The 19288-nt window shown below is 44.4% G+C and overlaps 1 protein-coding gene across 3 annotated transcripts; it reads right to left on the reverse strand.

Annotated features, from left to right (window-relative positions):
• Positions 1-223: 223 nt before the first annotated feature.
• IL7R (interleukin 7 receptor) lies at positions 224-17247 on the reverse strand. 3 transcript variants are annotated; one of them, XM_071425558.1, is made up of 8 exons: positions 17123-17247; positions 12231-12369; positions 10823-10977; positions 9099-9253; positions 7201-7378; positions 6282-6372; positions 4375-4450; positions 224-2963 (listed from the first exon to the last, which is right to left on the reverse strand). In XM_071425558.1, exons 1-8 carry the CDS (start codon positions 17211-17213, stop codon positions 2559-2561), a joined length of 1290 nt encoding a protein of 429 aa, XP_071281659.1. In that variant the 5' UTR covers positions 17214-17247; the 3' UTR covers positions 224-2558. The 3 variants fall into 3 exon arrangements, with proteins under 3 accessions (XP_071281659.1, XP_071281658.1, XP_071281660.1); XM_071425557.1 differs by having other exon boundaries at positions 224-3062; XM_071425559.1 differs by lacking the exon at positions 17123-17247 and adding an exon at positions 12490-12618 and having other exon boundaries at positions 224-3062.
• Positions 17248-19288: the final 2041 nt, after the last annotated feature.

Raw genomic sequence — 19288 nt, forward strand, 5'->3', positions numbered from 1 at the left:
GGAGAAGGAAAATTGTGCTGAGCTAAAGGAAGTGCATGGAGTATGTGAAAGCTGAGCACAACTCCTGTGTGATTACTGAGGCAGATGGGAATCTGTGGACAGCTCTGGAGAAATTGTCATGTAGAATAAGGAGACTACTTGACAGATTGTCCAGACATAGCCATGGCTGTATCCTCATATATGGGCTATATATAACTTGGCTATAGACAGGAAATGCTTGTGGTGTTTCAGGCTTTGGTGCATATTTGGCTTTATTTTTTTTTTCCTGAAACAAAGCTGAAAGTGGTTATATCTGCATACATCCAACAAATATGTTACAGAAATACAGAATTACAAAAATTGAAGGGAGCATAGCACATAGTGCAGAAGATTTTCCTGATGTGCTTTTGCTTCTTCCGCTATCCCCTTTTTGTTTGTTACTGTGTCACTGGTAGAAGGTATCATTCTAGCATAGTCTGTATCTACAGTAACACTGTGCAAGTCCTCGCAGTATAAGCATTATCAGCAGCTCTGTTTGAAAAGAAACACAAGCACTATAAAGAAAATGAACGCCCAGGGCTTTGGCCTTTTTCTTCTGCATCAATTAATGCTTCATTTGGTGGTAAACAGCAATAAAAACCATTCTGTAAAATGTCACTGGAATGCCTTGAGCCAAATCTGAGGCCCCTTTGCACACAGTAGCTGTTAAGCTCTCCCCACTTGAAAGTTTCCCTTGCACTGGGTGGAGGTGGAGGAGGTGGAGTGCTGTCTTGGGAAGGCTGGTTTTGGCTTGATGTGCTCCAGAATTGCTGTTTGGTTTGTACTGTCTCCTGAAGCATTCAATTCTAATTCAAGCAACTGAGTTTAATGCAAGCCTCACTCTCTGCCATATATTCTTGAAACAAAGCCACAATAGATTTTCAGTGATCAGATTCATTCTGCTGCTCTCCTGGTACAAAGCTGTCTTGGCAGAGGCAGATGGAAGCAGCTGAGGTTTTGTAACATCTCTATGACCATTATGAGTCAGAACAAATGAGCATCTCATCCTTTGAGGATAAGAGAGGACTCTTTTCAACCTTTATGCTCTGGGAATGTGAATATAACTAGGTAAAGGAGAATTTCAAAGAGCTAGAGGAACTGAGACTGCACAGTGAAGTGAACCCCACGTCCAGAGTCCAAGAAAGCAGCTTGGATGTCCTGTGGCCACATGCTTTGCTGTCCTGCAACCATGTGGCTGTAGCAGCTTTATCTCCAAGTGTGTGCTCCAGAATGTGCAGCATCCAAAGAGGACTGTGAAGTGGCTCAGCCATAATGTAAAAAATATAATAAATGTAATACCATAAAGAAAAAAAGTCACAATGAAAAAAATTAAAAAATGGAAAAAAAAAAGAATAAAAGAATATCAACAAACAAAAAACATCTCCTGGCAAGCTATAAGATATTTTAAAAAAACTAAATTAGGTCTTGTGATCACTGGCAAGGATCCACGACATTCCATCCATCTTCCTATGTCAGATGTTGCATGAAAACATTGCCTGTCCAAATTCATAGTACTTGTGTGCAGTCACAGCCATTGGGAATAATGCTAGTAAACAAACATGGTCAGCCTAGTCTCTGGAATGGAAAGCACTTATGCTACACTAATAATTGCATAAGAGCTGCAGAAAAGGAGAGTATCATGCAATTTACAGACCCAATTCAGCCTCTAGGAAGAGAAAGGACTTTGCTTCTCATGGTTGGTACATGAAATGTTGAAGACCTCAAAAGTATTAGCAGAAGTTCCTGTGCATCCTGTAACTGTCTTAAGGGCAGGTCTTTGCCAATAGCAAAAAGTAGTGGCATTTAGGGTTTGCTTTGTTTTAATTTGAGTCTCAAAAAAACCCCCAACAAACCACAAAAAAAACCCCATAACAAAAACAACCAAACCAAAAACTAAATCCATCTCAGGAAACATCTCCCTCAGGTGGGCCTATGTAACATTTTTGCTGGGCACTCAGCCAACTCTCATTGTGGTGCTCAAGCTGCCTGGATCTCCAGGCATCTACTATTTGATAGCAACTCTAATTTCCTGTCTTTTTTGTCTTTTTACTGTCTTTTGACTGACTGGGGTGGGGGGGGGGCTGGGGGGAGTTAGTCTTGACCCACCAGTGTTTAAAAGAGGTTGGGTTCTATTTAAAAGGAATTTATTGCCATATTTCTTTCTATGGCATTAATAAGAGCTTAACTTTGTAACCAAGAGGGTAACAAAAGAGTTCATTAATTTCTACGAGACATGCTGTGATCCTCGGCTGGGACTACATTGTCACTGCTCCGGATTAATCAGATTTGAAGATCGGAATCAGGTTGAATTAAATTTAATTTCTGCTGCAGTGAAGACTGCTAGCAGCATACTGAATGCTGAGATGGGCTGCTTCTCACTGAGTGTAGGAGATCCCCCTTCCCTGCAGGTACAGCGCTGCACCGTGAGCAGAGCGCACGAGGGAGGTGGGAATGCTCAGGATACGGGAAAACAGAGCCAGAAAGCCTCAGCATCCTGCGTGTGCCAGAGAAAAAACTGCATGCTGTAATTCTTGTGAGATTTACTGGATTTTGTAGAAGTTGGACATCGTGACGTAGGCTTCCTCATTGTTTGGTGATCTCATGTCACTATGAGGCAACATCTGGGATGGGGTGTTGTGGTTCAGGGGCTCTGGATGGGGCTGCCCTGAAGGATGCAGGGGACGAGTGGAGGAAAGGTTGAAACCATCGTGGTGCAGGGGCACCCTGTTGCCGTGGCAAACCTCATAGGTGCTGGAGCTGCAGCTGCCCTCGGTGACTGCAAACTGGCTGGGGCCCAGGAGCCTGTGCAGGGCTTCAGCTGGCCAGACCCCTTCGTACGACACCGGCAGGTTTAGGTTGGTTTTGTCTGCCGTCGCAGGGATCATCTTCAGGTCTGATCCACTCCTGAATTTTTCTGGAAGGCTTGTCTCTGGAGCAGTTGATGGCTGCAGAAAATTTTCCAGTTCAGCTTTTGCCCAAAGGCCATCCACTTTATGGATATGAGCATAACCAAAACTCTCTGGGTTAAAGCTTATATCAAAATTCTGTGTGGCAAAGGGAAGAGCACAGTTAGTCAACAGTGGGTGCTAGCTTAAGATAAAAGATACTTTGATAATTTATTTTAGAAGGGTATTTATTTTTTCTTTAACTCCAGATATAACCCTGAGCAGGCTGAACAATAGGTTAGCACAGAATAAACTATCACATAGCTGAAAATCCCTTTATTAACTTCATTCATCTAGTGTCCTCCACTGGGCAGCACCCCCATTGAGTGTTTTATGCTCTATACAGTGTTTCAGAGACTTTTGTGAGACACACATTTATTGCCTGCCTGCCATTTCACAGGAAGGAGTGTGCCCACCCAGGTGGTTTCTTTCAGTTTTGCCTTCCTAATTTAGATGCAAGGGAAGTAAAAATTTGCCATGACTTCCTGAAAAACGTTAAGAATCCCTCAGCTGAGGAGCACAGAGGCTGGGGGAGCTGTGTTAGGCCTCCTATGAAATTAAGAATATGCTAATAATGTACCAGGAGTGAACAGCACTAATGCCTTACTCATCCATCTGGCTTTTAACTGGCAAAGCAGTTCATATACTGCATGATGTATGAACAATGCTTGTGACCATGTCAGGGTACATGGACACCACCAGGGATGTTTGCAAGAGGTCCCTATCCAGCCCCTGGATCTGATCACAGTTTTGTAGAATCACCAAAGCATCTTGGTTGGAAAGGAGCTGTGGAGTCCAACTTTCTGCCAGAAGCAGGACCTGGATTAGGCTGTTCAGAGCCCCGTCAAGCCAAGCCTTAAACATATTCCCAAAGGGGAACCTACCTTGTCTTTGGGCAGGCTACACAGTGTCTAATTCTTTTCACACGGAAGATTCTTTCCTTGTATCTGGAAGAAGTTTGCCCTGAAGCAACGCATGCTTGTTGCCTCTGTTACCAGAGGCATGTGTCTCATGTCTCCACACAGCCATGTGGTGAGAGCATCTTTCCCACCTCTCTACATATACCTTAGGTATTGAAAGGTTGTAAATAGTATTCCCCACCCCAAGCTTCCTTTTCTTCTATATAGAAACTTAATTCCTTCAGCCTTTCTTCATACATCAACTTCCCAAGACCTCTGTAGATACTTTGCACAAGTCAAACCTCAGGCATTAGGTCAATTGTGTGTTATTTCCATACCCTTGGCTGACATCAACATGAGCAAATGTGGGCTCTGTTCTGTGAAATGTAGAAGTAATTTCTGAAAGATGTCCTAGTTCATGCAGCACATGCAGATACTGTCTCTCATCAGTGTTAGTTTTGTCCCCAAGAGTCTATGCTCAAGTGGAAAGAACAGTGGAAGAACATACATACGTTTTTTGGCTTCTTGCATAGTTGCTCCAGCGTTTTTTTATGGTCAGGAAGGTTTGGCCATACAGCAGGCTTGATCCTGAAACAGCAACAGTGGACAAAAAGCAGCATGAGAGGGGGCTATGTTGAGGTGTCAGAGGTTCATGTTGCATCATTTGTACCAGTTCTCACAAAGCCTTAGGGCTGGCTGGCATTATCCAGAATAAAGACAGAGAAGCCTCAGAATAATCCAGACAAGAGAAGAGGAATTGTAAAGGTCACCAAAAAGTCATTGTTCTTTGGAGTGCACAAATTGTCACAGTTAAAAGAAAACACTTCACTAAGTACTGGAAATGCAGCAAATTATGCTGGCAAAGAGTTTGTTGCTTGTTTTCATCTAGCTGTGTGAACTGGGCTCTCTGTGGTGAAACTGTTTTCTCTAAGTGCAAGAAGATGCTGTGGTTAAAGTGGAAATGTGCTGATACTCGCTTCTGTTCAATTAATTCAAAGAACTGCATATTGTCCCATTCCCAACAATTTGAGCTTCAGACATCTGTCCTGTAGTCTTATTCCACAGGTCTCATTTTTACTGCCTTGATCAGCAAAGTTCTCATGTTGTGCTGCTTGATGCTGTCAGCTATGGGGCATCTAGAGAATGTTGTCCAACTGATTTTCAATCATTGCAGTGTTAAAATTATACATGTATATGAATATAGATTTAATTTTATTTATGTGTCTGCGTGGCTGTATATATGCACATGTATAAAACCCTCTTCTTTCTAAAATGGAAATATCTGGGATCAAAAACTCTCACCTGTTTTTTGCTGCAGTTTTATAAAAGCAAAGTTAGCAAAGTTAGATAATTGCAGGTTCCCAGCAGCAGTAAAATGCAAGAACAAGAAATCTCAAGCTCCCTCTATACTTGTGAATAAAGCAGCACTAGGGCAGATAACTCCATTGTCTAAAATGTTTAATTATTAAAATTGTTTGTGGCATGGTATGGCTGGGTCAACTAGCAATGTCCAGGTAATCCCCATGTGTTACTCTGGTGTTGGCACAAACAGCCCAAGAGTTATCCCAAAAAGGAGCTCAACACAGAGTTACCTCTCCTGAGGTGGGTGTCATGGACAGACTGCTCTGAATGTTGTTGAAGAGTCCTGGCTTTCTATCTTACAAGGAGTTCATCTTCTACAGATAAACTTGGATTTTATCCCTCCAGATTCTAGTTTCATAACATTATCTACAGATCCGTTCATTTTCTTAAGCTTGTCAGCTCTAGTGAGCCATGTCATTAAAAACATATCTGCAGTCATCCATCTACTTCTGTGTAGCAGATATATGAAAAAACCCTACTGCAGCCCAAGGACTGCTTGGATAATTAATGTATCTTCAGTCCCAGTTCGGGCTGGTCTTGCCTCATGACTGGCTGGAAGAGGATTTGGCCAGGCTGGTGTCTGGCATCATCAAGGCAGAGGGCTCTGCCCTGCTGCTTCTGAAAGCACCACAGAGCAACCCCCCCCGACTCAGCCTGTGAAAGGGAAAGAGGTCATCACTCTGGCATGCTGTTTCCACACTTCTCAGGAGTTTACTAAAACCCGCAGGTTCCTTTCTTTTCTAGATTTTGCTTGAAGTTTGTGAGTCAAATTTGCCTCCACTGAGACACTGAGTCTGTAAGTGCTCTGTGGTGACTTTGGCTCACCAAAATTTCCAGAGTTTTGAGTTCAGGACTGAAATCTGGTCCAAGTGGCAGGTCATCTTCTGCCTGCCAACATTGTCTCTTGTATTGCTCATTTCTACTCTTTGCTTGCCATCAACTTGATACAGAGTTCCAGAGATGGAGAGAGAATAGTTCACAAGTATAACAGGGGAAAGCAATAAGACTGTCAAAACAGGATTGGGTTCCAAAATCTTTTCTGATACAAAGAGATTACCTGTTTTCCCAAAAAACTACGATCAGTGCAATCACAACAACGGACAGCATGAATCCTAGGATGGAGAGTATAACCATGACCACACTGCTGTCTAAAGGAAAACAAAGAGCATCAGCCAGTGCATGTAAATGTCTCACTGTTAAGCCACTTTAACAGTGATGTCTTTTCAGATGATAAATTAGGAATTAACACCAAGCATTGCACTTGCCTATCACTGGGCTGGGCTCATTTCTCCTGCCTCCGAGAAGGAGGTGAATGATAGACTGCCACAGCCTCAGCACTTGGCTGAGCTTCGAGCTGAGTTCACAGCCTGGATTAAAGCAGCTTGAAGTGTGCTGTCACCTTCTGTGCATTGAAATCAGCACTCACTGTGTCCTCACAGCAGCACAGAGATGACTTCTAACACCTGTAATGCTGAGGTGCCCCTGGGGACTGGGGGGACCCAAGGACCACAAAGATTATTCATGTACAATGATGAGATTTTATCCTGTGTTGCATTTGTGATCCAAGTGCCATCTTCACACCCAAGCCCAGGCTTCTGAAATGGGTCATGCTTCACAGCTCTGTGCCTTACCCAAAATGCAAGCTCTTCCTTCCCCTGGCAAGGCAGCCAGCAGCAAGCAGTGAGTCAGCCTTCATCTGCCTCTGCACCCACACCCTCATGGCAGCACTTCCTCTGACCTTATTACCCCTGAGTGAGATTTAAGTCTTCATGGAGAGCCAGCCCCAGACCAAAGCAATCCAGCTGCTCCGTGAGTCACCTCCCTGGAGTGCCTGTGTCTGTGAGGGCTGACTCTGCTGTGGCTGTGGGCTCTTCCCTCCCCGTTCCCCCATCCCTGCTGCTGCTGAGGCTGGCCAGGGAGCCCAGACCCCCAGCTCTGCTTTCCTTCAGGAGAACCAAAGTGTTTTCAGCTCTTACAGCTTTCTGTGGAGTGCTGCTCTCTTGCTGTTTTGAAGCTCTTCGAAGTGCTCCATTCACTCCATGTGCCCTTAAAATAATCTCCATTGGGCTGAGAACGTACTTTCACCTCATACGATGCTTCATTTTCAAGGTTTTTCCCCAGCAATTTTATCTGAAGGTATGGTGATTCTATTGTCTAAACACACACACACACACACACAAAAATACAATTATTTTTCCAGCAGACAGCGAAGAATTATCCTCGAGTTCAGCAAAATATGTGAGATCAGGTGCATCCCTGAAATGCTGTGCTGTTTACTCCATCTGCCTAGCTATTACACAGGTGCTTATCAGGGCATCAGCCTAGTTAAACAGGAGCATAGTCCAGATAGTATTGAGAAGAGAGACAAATGCTGGATAAAAGCTTTTTAGGAAAACAGCTGCGAGTATTAACTGTGCTTTGTGGCAGCTGACACTGCTGTAGGAAATATATGCCTCCATGAAAAGGCTCAGAGGAGAGATGGGGAAAAAATATATTTCTGCAGCATAAAAAGACAGTGTCTGAGAGGACAGTTACAGGGAAGAAGCAGAAATTCTGCAGTGCAGCTCTGGTGCTCTCCATTTCAGTGTATTTTGCTGCCTGAATCCATTTTCTTTTTCCCTTAGTTCTTTGGTGTTGATCTTTATATATTTTCAAGCCTAATCAACAAGGAAGGAGATTTAATCTGTGAAACAGAGAGCAGTTAATAAGCAAGCTCTAAATGATGTCCAGATGTTGGAAAAGCAAATTACTAGTGGGTAGAATTGCCTTGTTAAGTTTTGGGTCTTGACATGCTTCGATGGTGTGAGACCTGGGGGGAGGTTAACAAAGCTTGGGAAGAAGGATGCAGCGATGGTAATGGACACAAAGAGGGCAGAATTTTTGGGCCATAATAGAGGACATTTGGCAGAACCCCCAAGATAAGGAAGAAACTAATAAACACAACTCAGTGACTATGCTGAATCAGCTCTGAACTGGCTAGAAGGTAATTCTGGCAGGACCAGATCACGACTGCTGACTCATGGCCCACCTGGACAAGGGAGCCACCAACTCAAGGGAAGAAAAAGACTGAGCCTGAGGGCTAATTAGCATGAGATGGGAGAGAATCATTAACCTATAGAAGATAGAGCACTAATTAATAAGAGAACTATCTAACTTGTGGCCAAGGAACACTAATTAGTTTGTTTGCTAAAATGTATTAATAGTAAAATGTTTTGGTAGTTGGTGTGCTTGATTTGTGGAATACCACTGAGCACCCAGGCTCGTGCAACTGGAACAGTCAATGTCTCTCTCCCCCGTGTAGTTACTGCCTAGTTGCACTCCAGGTAACAAATCTGATTTTGGTGTACAGCACTGTGTTCCCTCTGTAAAACCCAGGTGGAGTCCATGCTCTCAAACATTGTGGGCAGCTTTTGCATGGCTGCCCTGGTGAGAGGGGACACAGAGATCCCTGCAGCTGGGCAGCCCCAGTCAGACCCAGCTCACAGCCTCAGACAGCCTGAGAGTGGGAGAGCTGCAGGGCTGCCTTGGGAGCCTGGAAGAATTCAAAGGAAAAGGAGATGTGAAGAAACTTGCAAAATAAGTAAAGAGACAACAAGTTTTACTGACTTATAAGCACAGAAAATTACAGCAAAACCGCCACAGCAAAGAGCAAACTTAGGATGGTTCAACACATTGTGTCTTCTGTTCCCACTGAAAAGCCCAAATTAATGAAACCTCTTTTGACTGATGACATTTCCAAATGCCAAATATTGCACCTTTCCAAATTTTCAGGTGGAGATATCTGCAGATTTGATAATTTTTACATGCTACAGGTAATTTTGATAATGTTTAATTTTGGAAATCAGTGTGAGCACACCAATACATCACTACCTACCTTCCAAGTACCTTCTTTCTGCCGATAGGCTACTTGGTGCACTAATTTGTCCTTTAAGTATTTCTTCCTTGAGTGTGGGGTGCAGTAACGAATGAGATATTCATTTGCCTCCCTTTCATAGGTGATGTTTATAGCAAATGGTACTTCGGGCTTAACTGCAAATGACAACAAACCAGGATAACACAGGAGCAGAATAATGTTAGAAAATAAACAGGGTTTGAAATGTAAAAAAAAGTCCACTTCAGGTTACAGCCCTGCAGGGTGACCTATCTTGAGGAAGAGCTGTCCTGAGTTAGGCAGTCCTCATGCTGAGCCCCAGCTCACCCTTATGCCCTGATACTGAGAGGGGCTGGGTTTTGACCTGCTAGAGAATCAGACTGACCAGCAGGGGAGCGGCTTCTGAGGGATGTGACATTTTGTCTTGGAAAACAATTCCTGAGCATGCCCACCCCTGTGGCAGGTTGAAGCCCTGAAATTCAGTCCATCTAGCCAGTGCTCTGAGGTGGAGGCCCCTGGCAAAACCCAGCTGGGAGGAGATGCTCGGGAGCAACCTGTGCTCAGGTACCACTGTGTCTGTCTGTCAGGGCAGTGGGACAGAGGGAGCTACAAAGTCTGATGGTGATAGAGAGACCAGAGGGGGCTGTGGCTCCAGACCCTTGCTATGTACCCACATCTTATCTGGTCTATGCCAAAGACCATCTGTGCAAGTACATCAAGTCCAAAATGCAGCCCTCGGGGCTCTCTCCAAGCTGAGCCTGAGCTGGATGGGCTTGAGACCTGCAGGGACTTGTGTCTGTGTCACTGAGGCTTCCTGAATTCACCTGGGTAAGTACATCAGCTCTCACAGCAGCACTGAGCCCACACCTCTCTCCTCTCAGGAAAGCACATATAGCCATAAATTGGTCTTGCTCCTTCTACAACCCCCAGATACTTAAATCTTCCACAGTTTTTAGAGTAGGCACTGCCAGAGATGGTCCAGGCTGGCCCATAAACTAAGAGGTAATGTAAGATTATTACAAAACTATTGAACTGTGGCAGAAATGTTTCACAAGAGAGGGATGCTACAGTGCCTACTGCCCACCAGAGACAAAGCAATGTGGCACCAGAGAAGAACAGAGAAGAATCTGTCCTACAGGCTTCTCTGCCGCCCTTGAATGGCACTGGTTTCCTAGAACAGTAAATCCTGTGAATCCCCTCCTTCCCTTGAGTTTCCTATTTCTTGGCTCAGGCGGGTCCCTGGTATATGTTAGCCTGTTCACAGTTTCCAGTGCAGGATGCACCTTGCTCAGGCTACAGGATGCACCATGAAGTGAGATCTTGCAGCCTTGTGCTCCCTGTGCTACTGGGCTCATGCTATCCGTGGGGTGGCCAGTCCCTAAACTGCATAATCCCTGGTCGGAGATGAACAAAATGTCCCTGCTTGGCAGTTCATCCTCACTCAGGAACAGCTGCTTCAGCCCTGGATTGGGATTCAGTCTATGTCCAGGTCTGGGCAGTGTCACAATCAGCCTGAATTCAGCTACACATTTTGAATGGAGGCTAATAATGAATGGCTTTGAAGCAGGGGAAACACCACACTCTGATAACAGGCTACATGCCCTGCTAAGATGCTATTTTATGCTGTCTTCACGTCATCCAGATCGACCCTTAGGTTTTGTGCTGGGCTATTTTTTCCCCAGTAACCCCTATAACTGTAAAAATGTCCAAAATGTTAAGTTTCTCACCAATGTCAGTTACAACCAGACTCCTGCAGACCCTTCTCTTCGTCTCAGAGTACATGCAAACATCTCTGTTTGAGAGTATATCAATGAACTGTAAGAAGAATACATCTTCCTGTTTCTTCATGTTGGAGCAGGCATAATTGTTGTCTTCCTTGGTACTGTTGGCCAAAGTGACATGACAATAATTTCTTCTCAGTGTTAATATGACTTGACTACTACATAAGGGATGAATCCTGCTTGCTCCTTTCACTTATCTCACTGAAGTGAGACTCCATGTGAAATAAGAAATGGTGCAACGCAAATAAGAAGTTTGAGAGATTGATAATGTTTTTCCTTGTGGTCCTTGAGCACAAAAATGAAGTCGTGTGAATCACATTGAGCATCACAGAGCTCTTGAGAAAAAAGTGCAATTATTTAATTGGAGGTGCACGTGTTAAGATTTTGCATCCTCAAAAATTACCTTACCACTGCTATTTTTAAGTATAAGGGAATGTGTTTTGATGCTTTCTGAAGATACAGAGAAATTTCTTATTGACTTAGGTGGTAACAAGTAGAGGGTCAACAGTCAGCCTGTCCTTGAGGGAATCACATGGTGGTTTTAAAACTTTTTTTTCCATTTGTGAGGTTCCCATGTTTGAGAATTGCCATAAAACTTCAGTCAAAGCAAATAACAAGTCCCATGAAAATAGAAAAATTCTAATAAACTGTAAGGAAAAAAAAAGGAAATAATTAGTTACTAGTATATAAAGATTTACACAAAATATCCACTTCTTTTTTTGGCTGCCACACAGCTTTCAGTTTCAGGAAAAGCAGAAAATAGGAAAAGGATCTGTATGCTCAAGAAACAAAATATGATCTTCAGCTTGGTGCAACAGTGAAAAAAAGGGTGGAAAGAGTTTCAAGGCCTCAATAGGAAGTGGAGATGACTGATGTGTTTGATAACTGTTGGAGGTTTGTGTGCTTGTTCTAGTGTATTTCTTGTATGTCTCTGTGTGCAAAGACAATAGCTGAGTTTTTGTCTTAACCTAGATGAAGGCATTTTCTTGGGTGTGGAAAATTAACCTTCTGCTAAAGAATTTTCTGTGGTAAGGATTTATGTCTTCAAAAACATTTTTTTAAAATACCATTTAAATTAAAGTAAAAAACTCTCAGTTCATGCAGGGCTACATCCATATTACAGACATTTCAGAGCAACAGAGGCAAGATTAGAACTATTGTAGACACTAGAGTCCCCTCTAGAGATGCTTCCACCTCTTTCTTTTTTCTCATTAGGGAGTTATGTTCTGCTTCAGTAAACTCCTCTTCTTTGCTGAATACAGTACTCAAACTTGGCAAAATAGGATTTTGTCTAGCTTTGCTGCCCCTGTTTCCCTGCATGCTGTTTACCAAGGGACAGACTGACAGCACTTACCACAGAGACAGGGTGTAGTTAGTGTTGTAAGGAGACAGCTCGGTGAAATTGCAGGTCAGGCTGCTAAAGGAGTCCTTAATTTCCAGCTGGCTGAAGCAATCAATGTCAAAATTGTCTGGTTCATCATCCCCGAGAGTCCCTAAGGAGATATTCACAAGAAGTTACTGAAGTAAACCTGTGAGTGTATTTGATTTGCAGCTTCATTGTATAGGAGGTTGTTTCTTCATGTGGTTGCCTGAGAGAAAGAGGCTGAACCCACCTGTTTTGTAAGAATCAGAGAAACCTTGTCCAAAATTAAGTTAAAAGCCATTTGCACCTCTCAAGATTGCTCTCCCTTCATGCCAGCCAAGTCCACCCACATGCAAGAATATTTTGGTGCCATAAGGCGGCTAAGACACATTTTGATTGTGCTGGAAAGCTTTCTGAAATGTCACGAATTTGGGCTCTGGAGGGAAATCTTAGACTTTCTGCCAGAATGCATGGCTTCCTGCAAATTTGCTTCAATGACTAATAACACAATCATGATTTGAGTAAAAGCATAATTCTAAAATCCTACACTTGGCATGTATGAAGCCAGTGATGTAAAAAAATGATGCTTCTGAGAGAAGTCCTCTCTGTCAGAAAATGCCAGTTTAGCCTCATTTCATGAAATCTCACCCACTATAGCCAAGTGGATAGGGAAAGGGTTATTGTTATCACCCCTTGAATGGATCCTAGGGGCAGGAATGCCTCTGACTCCTTTCACCAATGGTTAGGGGTAGCTGTCACAATAAAAATCCTCTTTCCTGAGTCAAGGGATTATGCTTGATCCCCTGCTCCGTCCTCTGCTACTCAGACAGGTCCTTGCTATATGGGGCACCTGATACAGTGAGAAAAAGAATCATAGAATCAAAGAAAGTTTTGGGTTGGTAGGGATCTTAAAGATCTTTTAGTTTTATCTAGCATGGGCAGGAATGACACCCACTAGATCAGTTTCCTCAGGGGCCCATCCAAACTGGCCTTGAACCCTTCCAGGGATGGGGCATCCACAAGTTCTTGGGGCAGCTTGTTCCAGGGCTTCACTATATGTAGAGTTTCTTCCTATCACCTAATCTAAATTCCTCTTCTGACATTTTAAAACTGTTCCTCCTTGTCCTATTGCTATCTGCTGTGGGGTGTCAGTGACTCAGACTTACAAACAGAGTGGGGAAATGCCTGTTGAAAAATTTCCAATGGAAAATCCCTCCTGGAGAACATGATGGCCAACTCTTGCATCTGCAGTCAGACTTTGAGTAAGAGAAGTCCAGAAGTCAGTCAGAAATGCAGAGAAACACACGAAAGCAGTGCAGGCAGAGGCTAGGAAGGGGACTGCTGTCACCAGCATCGGTGGGGTGCTGGGTGGGGTGGGAGCATCTGAAGCTGCACTAACCCAGAACCCACAGGGAGATCTCTCCCCCATGAGCTAATATTTAGTGGCCATTTGTCATCATGAGCAATTGTGCTAAGAAATTACTACTGGTCTTCTCAGCACAGCTCAGGGAGTCCAGATCTCCCTAAAGGACAACAAATGCAGTGTCCTCTAGCAGTGTTGCTGCTTTGAGGGGGGAACCTGTGGAGCACAGAGGCAGAGACAGAGACAGAAACGCAGACACAGACACAGACACAGAGAGATGCAGAAATACAGCTGCTGTATTTAACCATCACATTCAAGACAGAGACACAGAGATCAGCCCAACTCTGGAACAAGTTCTGCAGCAGTTTCACAGAGGCGGGAGTCTTGTCCAGTGCAGCCCTGTGCCATAAGGGCAGACATGCTTGTGCAGGAATATGTACCACATACAGTTGCATATTTGTGGGTAGAAGTGTGTACATAAAAATATGTGAATTCAAAATCTGGGGGATACCAAGTAAGCTGAAATGAATCTGTTTAAAGTGGAAAACAACGCACCATATTTTATACAGATATATACACCCAAAACTGACATGCACAGATATGTCATGTTCTAAGCCTCGCTTAAGATTTTACTTGCAACTGCCAGGAGACTTGCTTAATACTCAAGGCAATGTTAAAACTTAAAGGTTAGGATGACTAATCTGCTTTTCTATGTGAGTGCTTGGTGATCTCTGTAAATGCAAACTTTATACACCAGATTTTGCATCCACTTAAAAACCTGACAATAAATGGCTTATCCAAAAAAATTTCAGCTATTCACTACTGATTTGCTGAAAAGTTACAGAAATTTGAATTCATTCTCTATCAGTTTGGTTGTAAAATGAAAAGAAGAAAAAGATTTAGTCTTGTAGTTCAAACAAGCATTCAAGGTTTAGCCAACACAGTGAAGCTTTGCTGCCACACTGGAAGGAGAGCTGATTTTACCACTTAGACACTGAACATTCATATTGCGATTATATGGTTCCTTATTCATGGAAATAACATAATAACCATAGAATATATGATAATTAAACCTCAGGAACAGTGTTAAGTAAGCAACTTGAAATGCTATTTCTGCTATGGTTTTTCCATGGGCTGACTAATTTTTTTGTCTGACATAAGCACGCACATAAGTCTCAGCCTCACTTCTGCCCTAAACCTCAGAACCACCACGCACAAATGTGCTTGCTATGTGAATGGTTTTGTGAGTCTGGCATGACTCATACTGCTAAGGACTCTTCACTGAATTAAAAATTTACAAGACTGTTGTAATGTTTGCCTTGAGAAGTGCAGACCAGGCAGAGCCATGAACCTGGCTCTGCTGAAACCAAGGCAGGGTTTGGGAAGGAGTGATTCTAAACTGGGATAGAAACTGTTCTCATAGCTACAGTCATGGCAGGTCCCTCACAGAAATGGTTCTCTCTTGGCTTTGGACAGAATCCAGCAGGATGGTCCAAACCACAGCAGGAATCTCAGGAGCCTTTAGGAAGTGAAGGGTGTTATCAGAGGCTAAGGACATCCTCCAGCTTTATGCTCTAGAGCCACCAGGACTGACAGCAATGCGTGACGCCAGGGGCACAGCTAAGCACTGCTGTCTCCATGGACAGAGCAATGTGAGACCTCTAGCACTGATGTGATTCAGGCAGAACCTGTTTTAGTCCCAACAATTTAGATGGGTTGGACAAACCCTACAAGTGTGGGTACGAGGACCACTGAGGGTGCCCTGCCCATGAGCCTCCTGTGCCACCTGCACCCTCCCTGCCTGCCCCTCCTTAGCTCTGCCTGGAGCTCCCTGAGGCCCTCTGGGGGTCTCCACCACTTCTTCCTGGCTGGGGGACAGCAGCTGGGAGGCAGCCTCATGCTCAGAAGAGAGGAGGCGATGGAGGCAAGTGCTGCAATTAGCTCTTCCCCCCTCTGCACATAAAAGTGCCCATAAGGGCAACTTCATGCCTAAGTTGGCTACTGGCACTTTGTAAGGAGCCAGGGCAAGTCAGAGAGGCAAAGAGTGAAAGTCAAATATCCATCATGGGTGATTTTACCCCAGACTACTTAGTTTGTTGGCCAAACACAGGAGATTCATGAAGAAGTCATAAAAGCTGCTCATTGCACAGTGGGGATATTCTGAATCTGTCTTCAAGTATAAGGAAATAATGATTTACTCATGTTAGGGACAAAACAAGCAAAGGTCTGATCATATCTGATTTTGGGAAGCCCTCAGGATTTCAGCAAAACCAACAATAAATCTCTAGCATTGAACATTCATCACCATAGCTGCTTTCCAAAGCTGGCTCTAAACAGCTGCCAGTTATACAAATAAATGGCAAATAAAAACTCCAGGGTGGTTAGATGAAGTTCTGAGCCAGTCCCTGTTTTCTTTTAATGAAAAAACTTATCATGCATGTCCTGTCTATGTACATATGTATGTATGTACAACTGCCCAGATACATGTGTGAAAATATATAACACCCAAGGAAAAATGAGATTCTCTAACTGAGAGAGAGCCTAAAAACACAACCATTCTCCTCCTAAAAACTAAAACTCTTTTCTTCCCAAACAATGGAGCTCTAACCTACCAAAAGCTGAGTGATAGCCCATATACTTCAGGTGTAGTGCACAAACTCTTGTAATTGCTGTTTGTTTAGTATCACACAAATAAAAGTTTAGCAGATCAAGACTGAATCTCTAAATCAAACTTTTCATCTGCCTGTTGAGAAAATGAATAGCAGCCTGAAACAGTGGTTTTGTTGCTCCTTATTTTGTTTTTATATTCTGCTTATTTATGTTTTTCATCTTGATGCTGCTAAATAATTTTCACTTCCCTAAATGAGATCATAAAGTCTACAACAAGGCTGAATTTAAAGTGTTGTTAATTTATAATTATTTGCTGAGTAGAGCATGAATGCTGTTAGTGATGTGCTGTGAGAACCCCCTGGCTGAGTTCCTTCATCAGCCATGCTACAAGGGAGACTGGCACTATATCCCATATACAGCTGATGAAACTGCTTAAAGAAAATGTAAAAGTTTGGCTTTTGAAGTGAAACAGTTTGGGCCAAGTTTGAGTTACATCAAAACGTTTTATTTGGAGGAGACTGGCAAGAGCAAAAGAAGCCAGAACCTCACCCCTCTCTAATAGCAGCTCAGAGTGACCATGGGCTGCAGAAGGGTGAGGTTATCCCCGTTTCCAGGTGTAAGTCCCCACATGAGCACTAGCTACAACAAGGATTAACAGGTCTGGCACTGCATGCCCTGTGCATACAGTTATGGGCTCCCTTATTTCATGTGGATTAGAATGTTATAAGGACAGCAGATTTGGGGATTAAATTAAAGAGGCATCCCCCAGCTCCCCCTCAGGCACTGGCACTAAAGAGAGATTGGAAGTTAAAACACAAATGTATTTAATCACACAGTTGCATTCTGGATCTCTTAACTGAGGTTTTTCAAGATCATACGTGAGTGGAAAGATGAAGATGAAATGACTCACCATCACCGTCTGCTGAGGTGCAACCACTTTCCCCAAAAGCAGTGTGGAGGAACATGGCGAAAATGCTCAGCACAGTGGTGGGCTGTGTCATCCTGAGCAGGCTGCATGTGTGCACTGGGGGTGTGTGTGTGAGAGCCCCGCGCCGCTGCTTTATAGCCCCGGCCTGCCTGCACCTCGCCAGGGGAAATGTAAACATGCCTACGCACAGCCAGGCTGGTGGCAGCGGGCAGGAAGCCAAAGCACAGATAACTGCTGAGCTTTTACTGTGAAACTGCTTCCCGCTTCTGGACTGAGCACCTTCTGGATCAGCTTGTTTGGGCAAGCCTGGTGAGGCCCAGTGGGGAAGGGAGCACGTTCCACTGACAGTGCTCCTGACTCGGCTGGTGGGACTCGTGCTGAAGGTTTCCCCAAGAGCATGGCTTAGTCCTGGCATCCACTTTGCTCCCAAGAGAGGTGCATAGGTCCAAGGGAGAAAAATCTTCCTGGTATGAAACATTAGGTATGATTGCTTTTGTCTCTCTAACCACCAGGATCAAAAGCAGCACTGCAGCAGGTGATTCTTTACTCTTGTGAGACCCTGTCTGGAGCACTCTATTCAGCCTCACCATAAAAAGGACACAGACATGGTGAATCAAGGCCAGAGGAAGACAACAAGACGAGGAGAAGGCTGGAACACACCTGCTGCACAGACAGGCTGAGGGAAATGGGGGTGTTCATCCCATAGAAGAGAAGGCTCTGGGAAGATTTTATCATGGCCTTTCAGTGTGTAAAGGATGCTTACAAGAAAGATGGGGAGAAATCATTTACCAAGGCCTGTAGTGAGAGGACAAGGAGAAATGTTTTTAAAATAAAAGAGGGTAGATTTAGATTGGGCATACAGGAGAAAATCTTCCATGTGAGGATGGTGAGGTTCTGGCACAGGTTGCCCAGAGAAGCTGTGTCTGCCCCATCACTGGAAGTGTTCAAGGCCAGCTTTGAGAACGTGGTCTGGTGGAAGGTGCCCCTGTACCTGGCAGGGAGGTTGGAACAAGGGAGTCTTCAAAGGTCCCTTTCAACCCCAGCCTCCGGTGATTGTGTGAAGTAAGGCAATGCTGACCCAGAAGAACCTGTGGTTTAAAGGGCTAATTCTGCAAAACCTGGCTCCCGAGAGCAAAGTGGCACATCTCACATTTTTTGGGGCTTTGGACAAAGCAATGGTGGAAAGTGAAAGATAAAGAGGTGTTAGATATTTCCTTTGCACCCTTTCTGTGGCTGAATCCACCGACGCACAGCAGAGTGCAAAGCAGGGCCGTGCACAGGTCTGACTGATGTGGCTAACTACAGGTGAGCTGAGGGCCTGAAACAGAAGAGCAAACTCTGGCACAGCCCTGGCTGCACCAAAAAAAGCTTCGGGTTGGAGGAGTAAAGGAAACTGAGGGCAAAGTTTGTAAAAATGCCCAAGCAAACAGAAAAATTATGACACTATAATGAGGAGACTAAACATGGAAACCACGTTTTTTGTTTGCAAGGAAATAATTGAAAATGCTCACCAAAGTGAAGAAAGCCAAGGTCTCATAGCTAGAAAAGATTCCTTCTTTCCAGGACATCAAGCACTGTCCTGCAGTGTCTCTTGTTGCCTTAGGCAAGGGGCACTGGGTAGCCAAGGCACAATTTCTGGACTCCCTTGCCAAGTTTTAAGAGGAAGAAATGTCTCCCTTTCCACAGGAGTTTAGCGAGGCTGGATGGAAGATCTCCCAAATCTGTGTCCAGCCCTGCCTTACGGCTCCTCCCTGGGGCTCCCCACCAAGCCCCCCCCGGAGGTGCCCTGAGCCTGGGCAGGCACAGCAGGGCGGGCTGGGCTCCCTGGCAGCATCCCAGGGATGCATTGCTGAGCCAGGGCTCTCCTGGCTTCGCTGCTCTCTGGCCGGGGAGGAGCACGATCCATCTCGTCCTAACACAGACATTGAGAAGATGAAATCTAAACCCCTAAATGCATTTATTTCTCTCCACTGAATTAAGAGAGAGCCCAGGGTGAGGCTGGCTAGGTATCTGCTCAGCAGAGCTCTACAATGCCAGCAGGAGAGGGACCTGCCTGGGCACCCACACAAAGCAGGAGCTGGACATGTGCAGGGGTCACAGAGCCACTGGAGGTGGCACCACCAGGGGCTGACTGACCCTCACTCAAGA

Source organism: Agelaius tricolor, unplaced genomic scaffold (assembly GCF_023055355.1).
Source record: "Agelaius tricolor isolate 1412-34295 unplaced genomic scaffold, bAgeTri1.0.p SCAF_4, whole genome shotgun sequence".
Classification (NCBI taxonomy): Eukaryota; Metazoa; Chordata; class Aves; order Passeriformes; family Icteridae; genus Agelaius; species Agelaius tricolor.

Coding starts and splice junctions, on each gene's coding strand:
- IL7R (XM_071425557.1), bottom strand. CDS start 17,213: ATGACACAGCCCACCACTGTGCTGAGCATTTTCGCCATGTTCCTCCAC. Junction 10,978..12,230: donor AACTACACCCTGTCTCTGTG/GTAAGTGCTGTC, acceptor TTTGGCCAACAG/TACCAAGGAAGACAACAATT. Junction 4,451..6,281: donor GTAGTTTTTTGGGAAAACAG/GTAATCTCTTTG, acceptor TTGCTGTTTCAG/GATCAAGCCTGCTGTATGGC.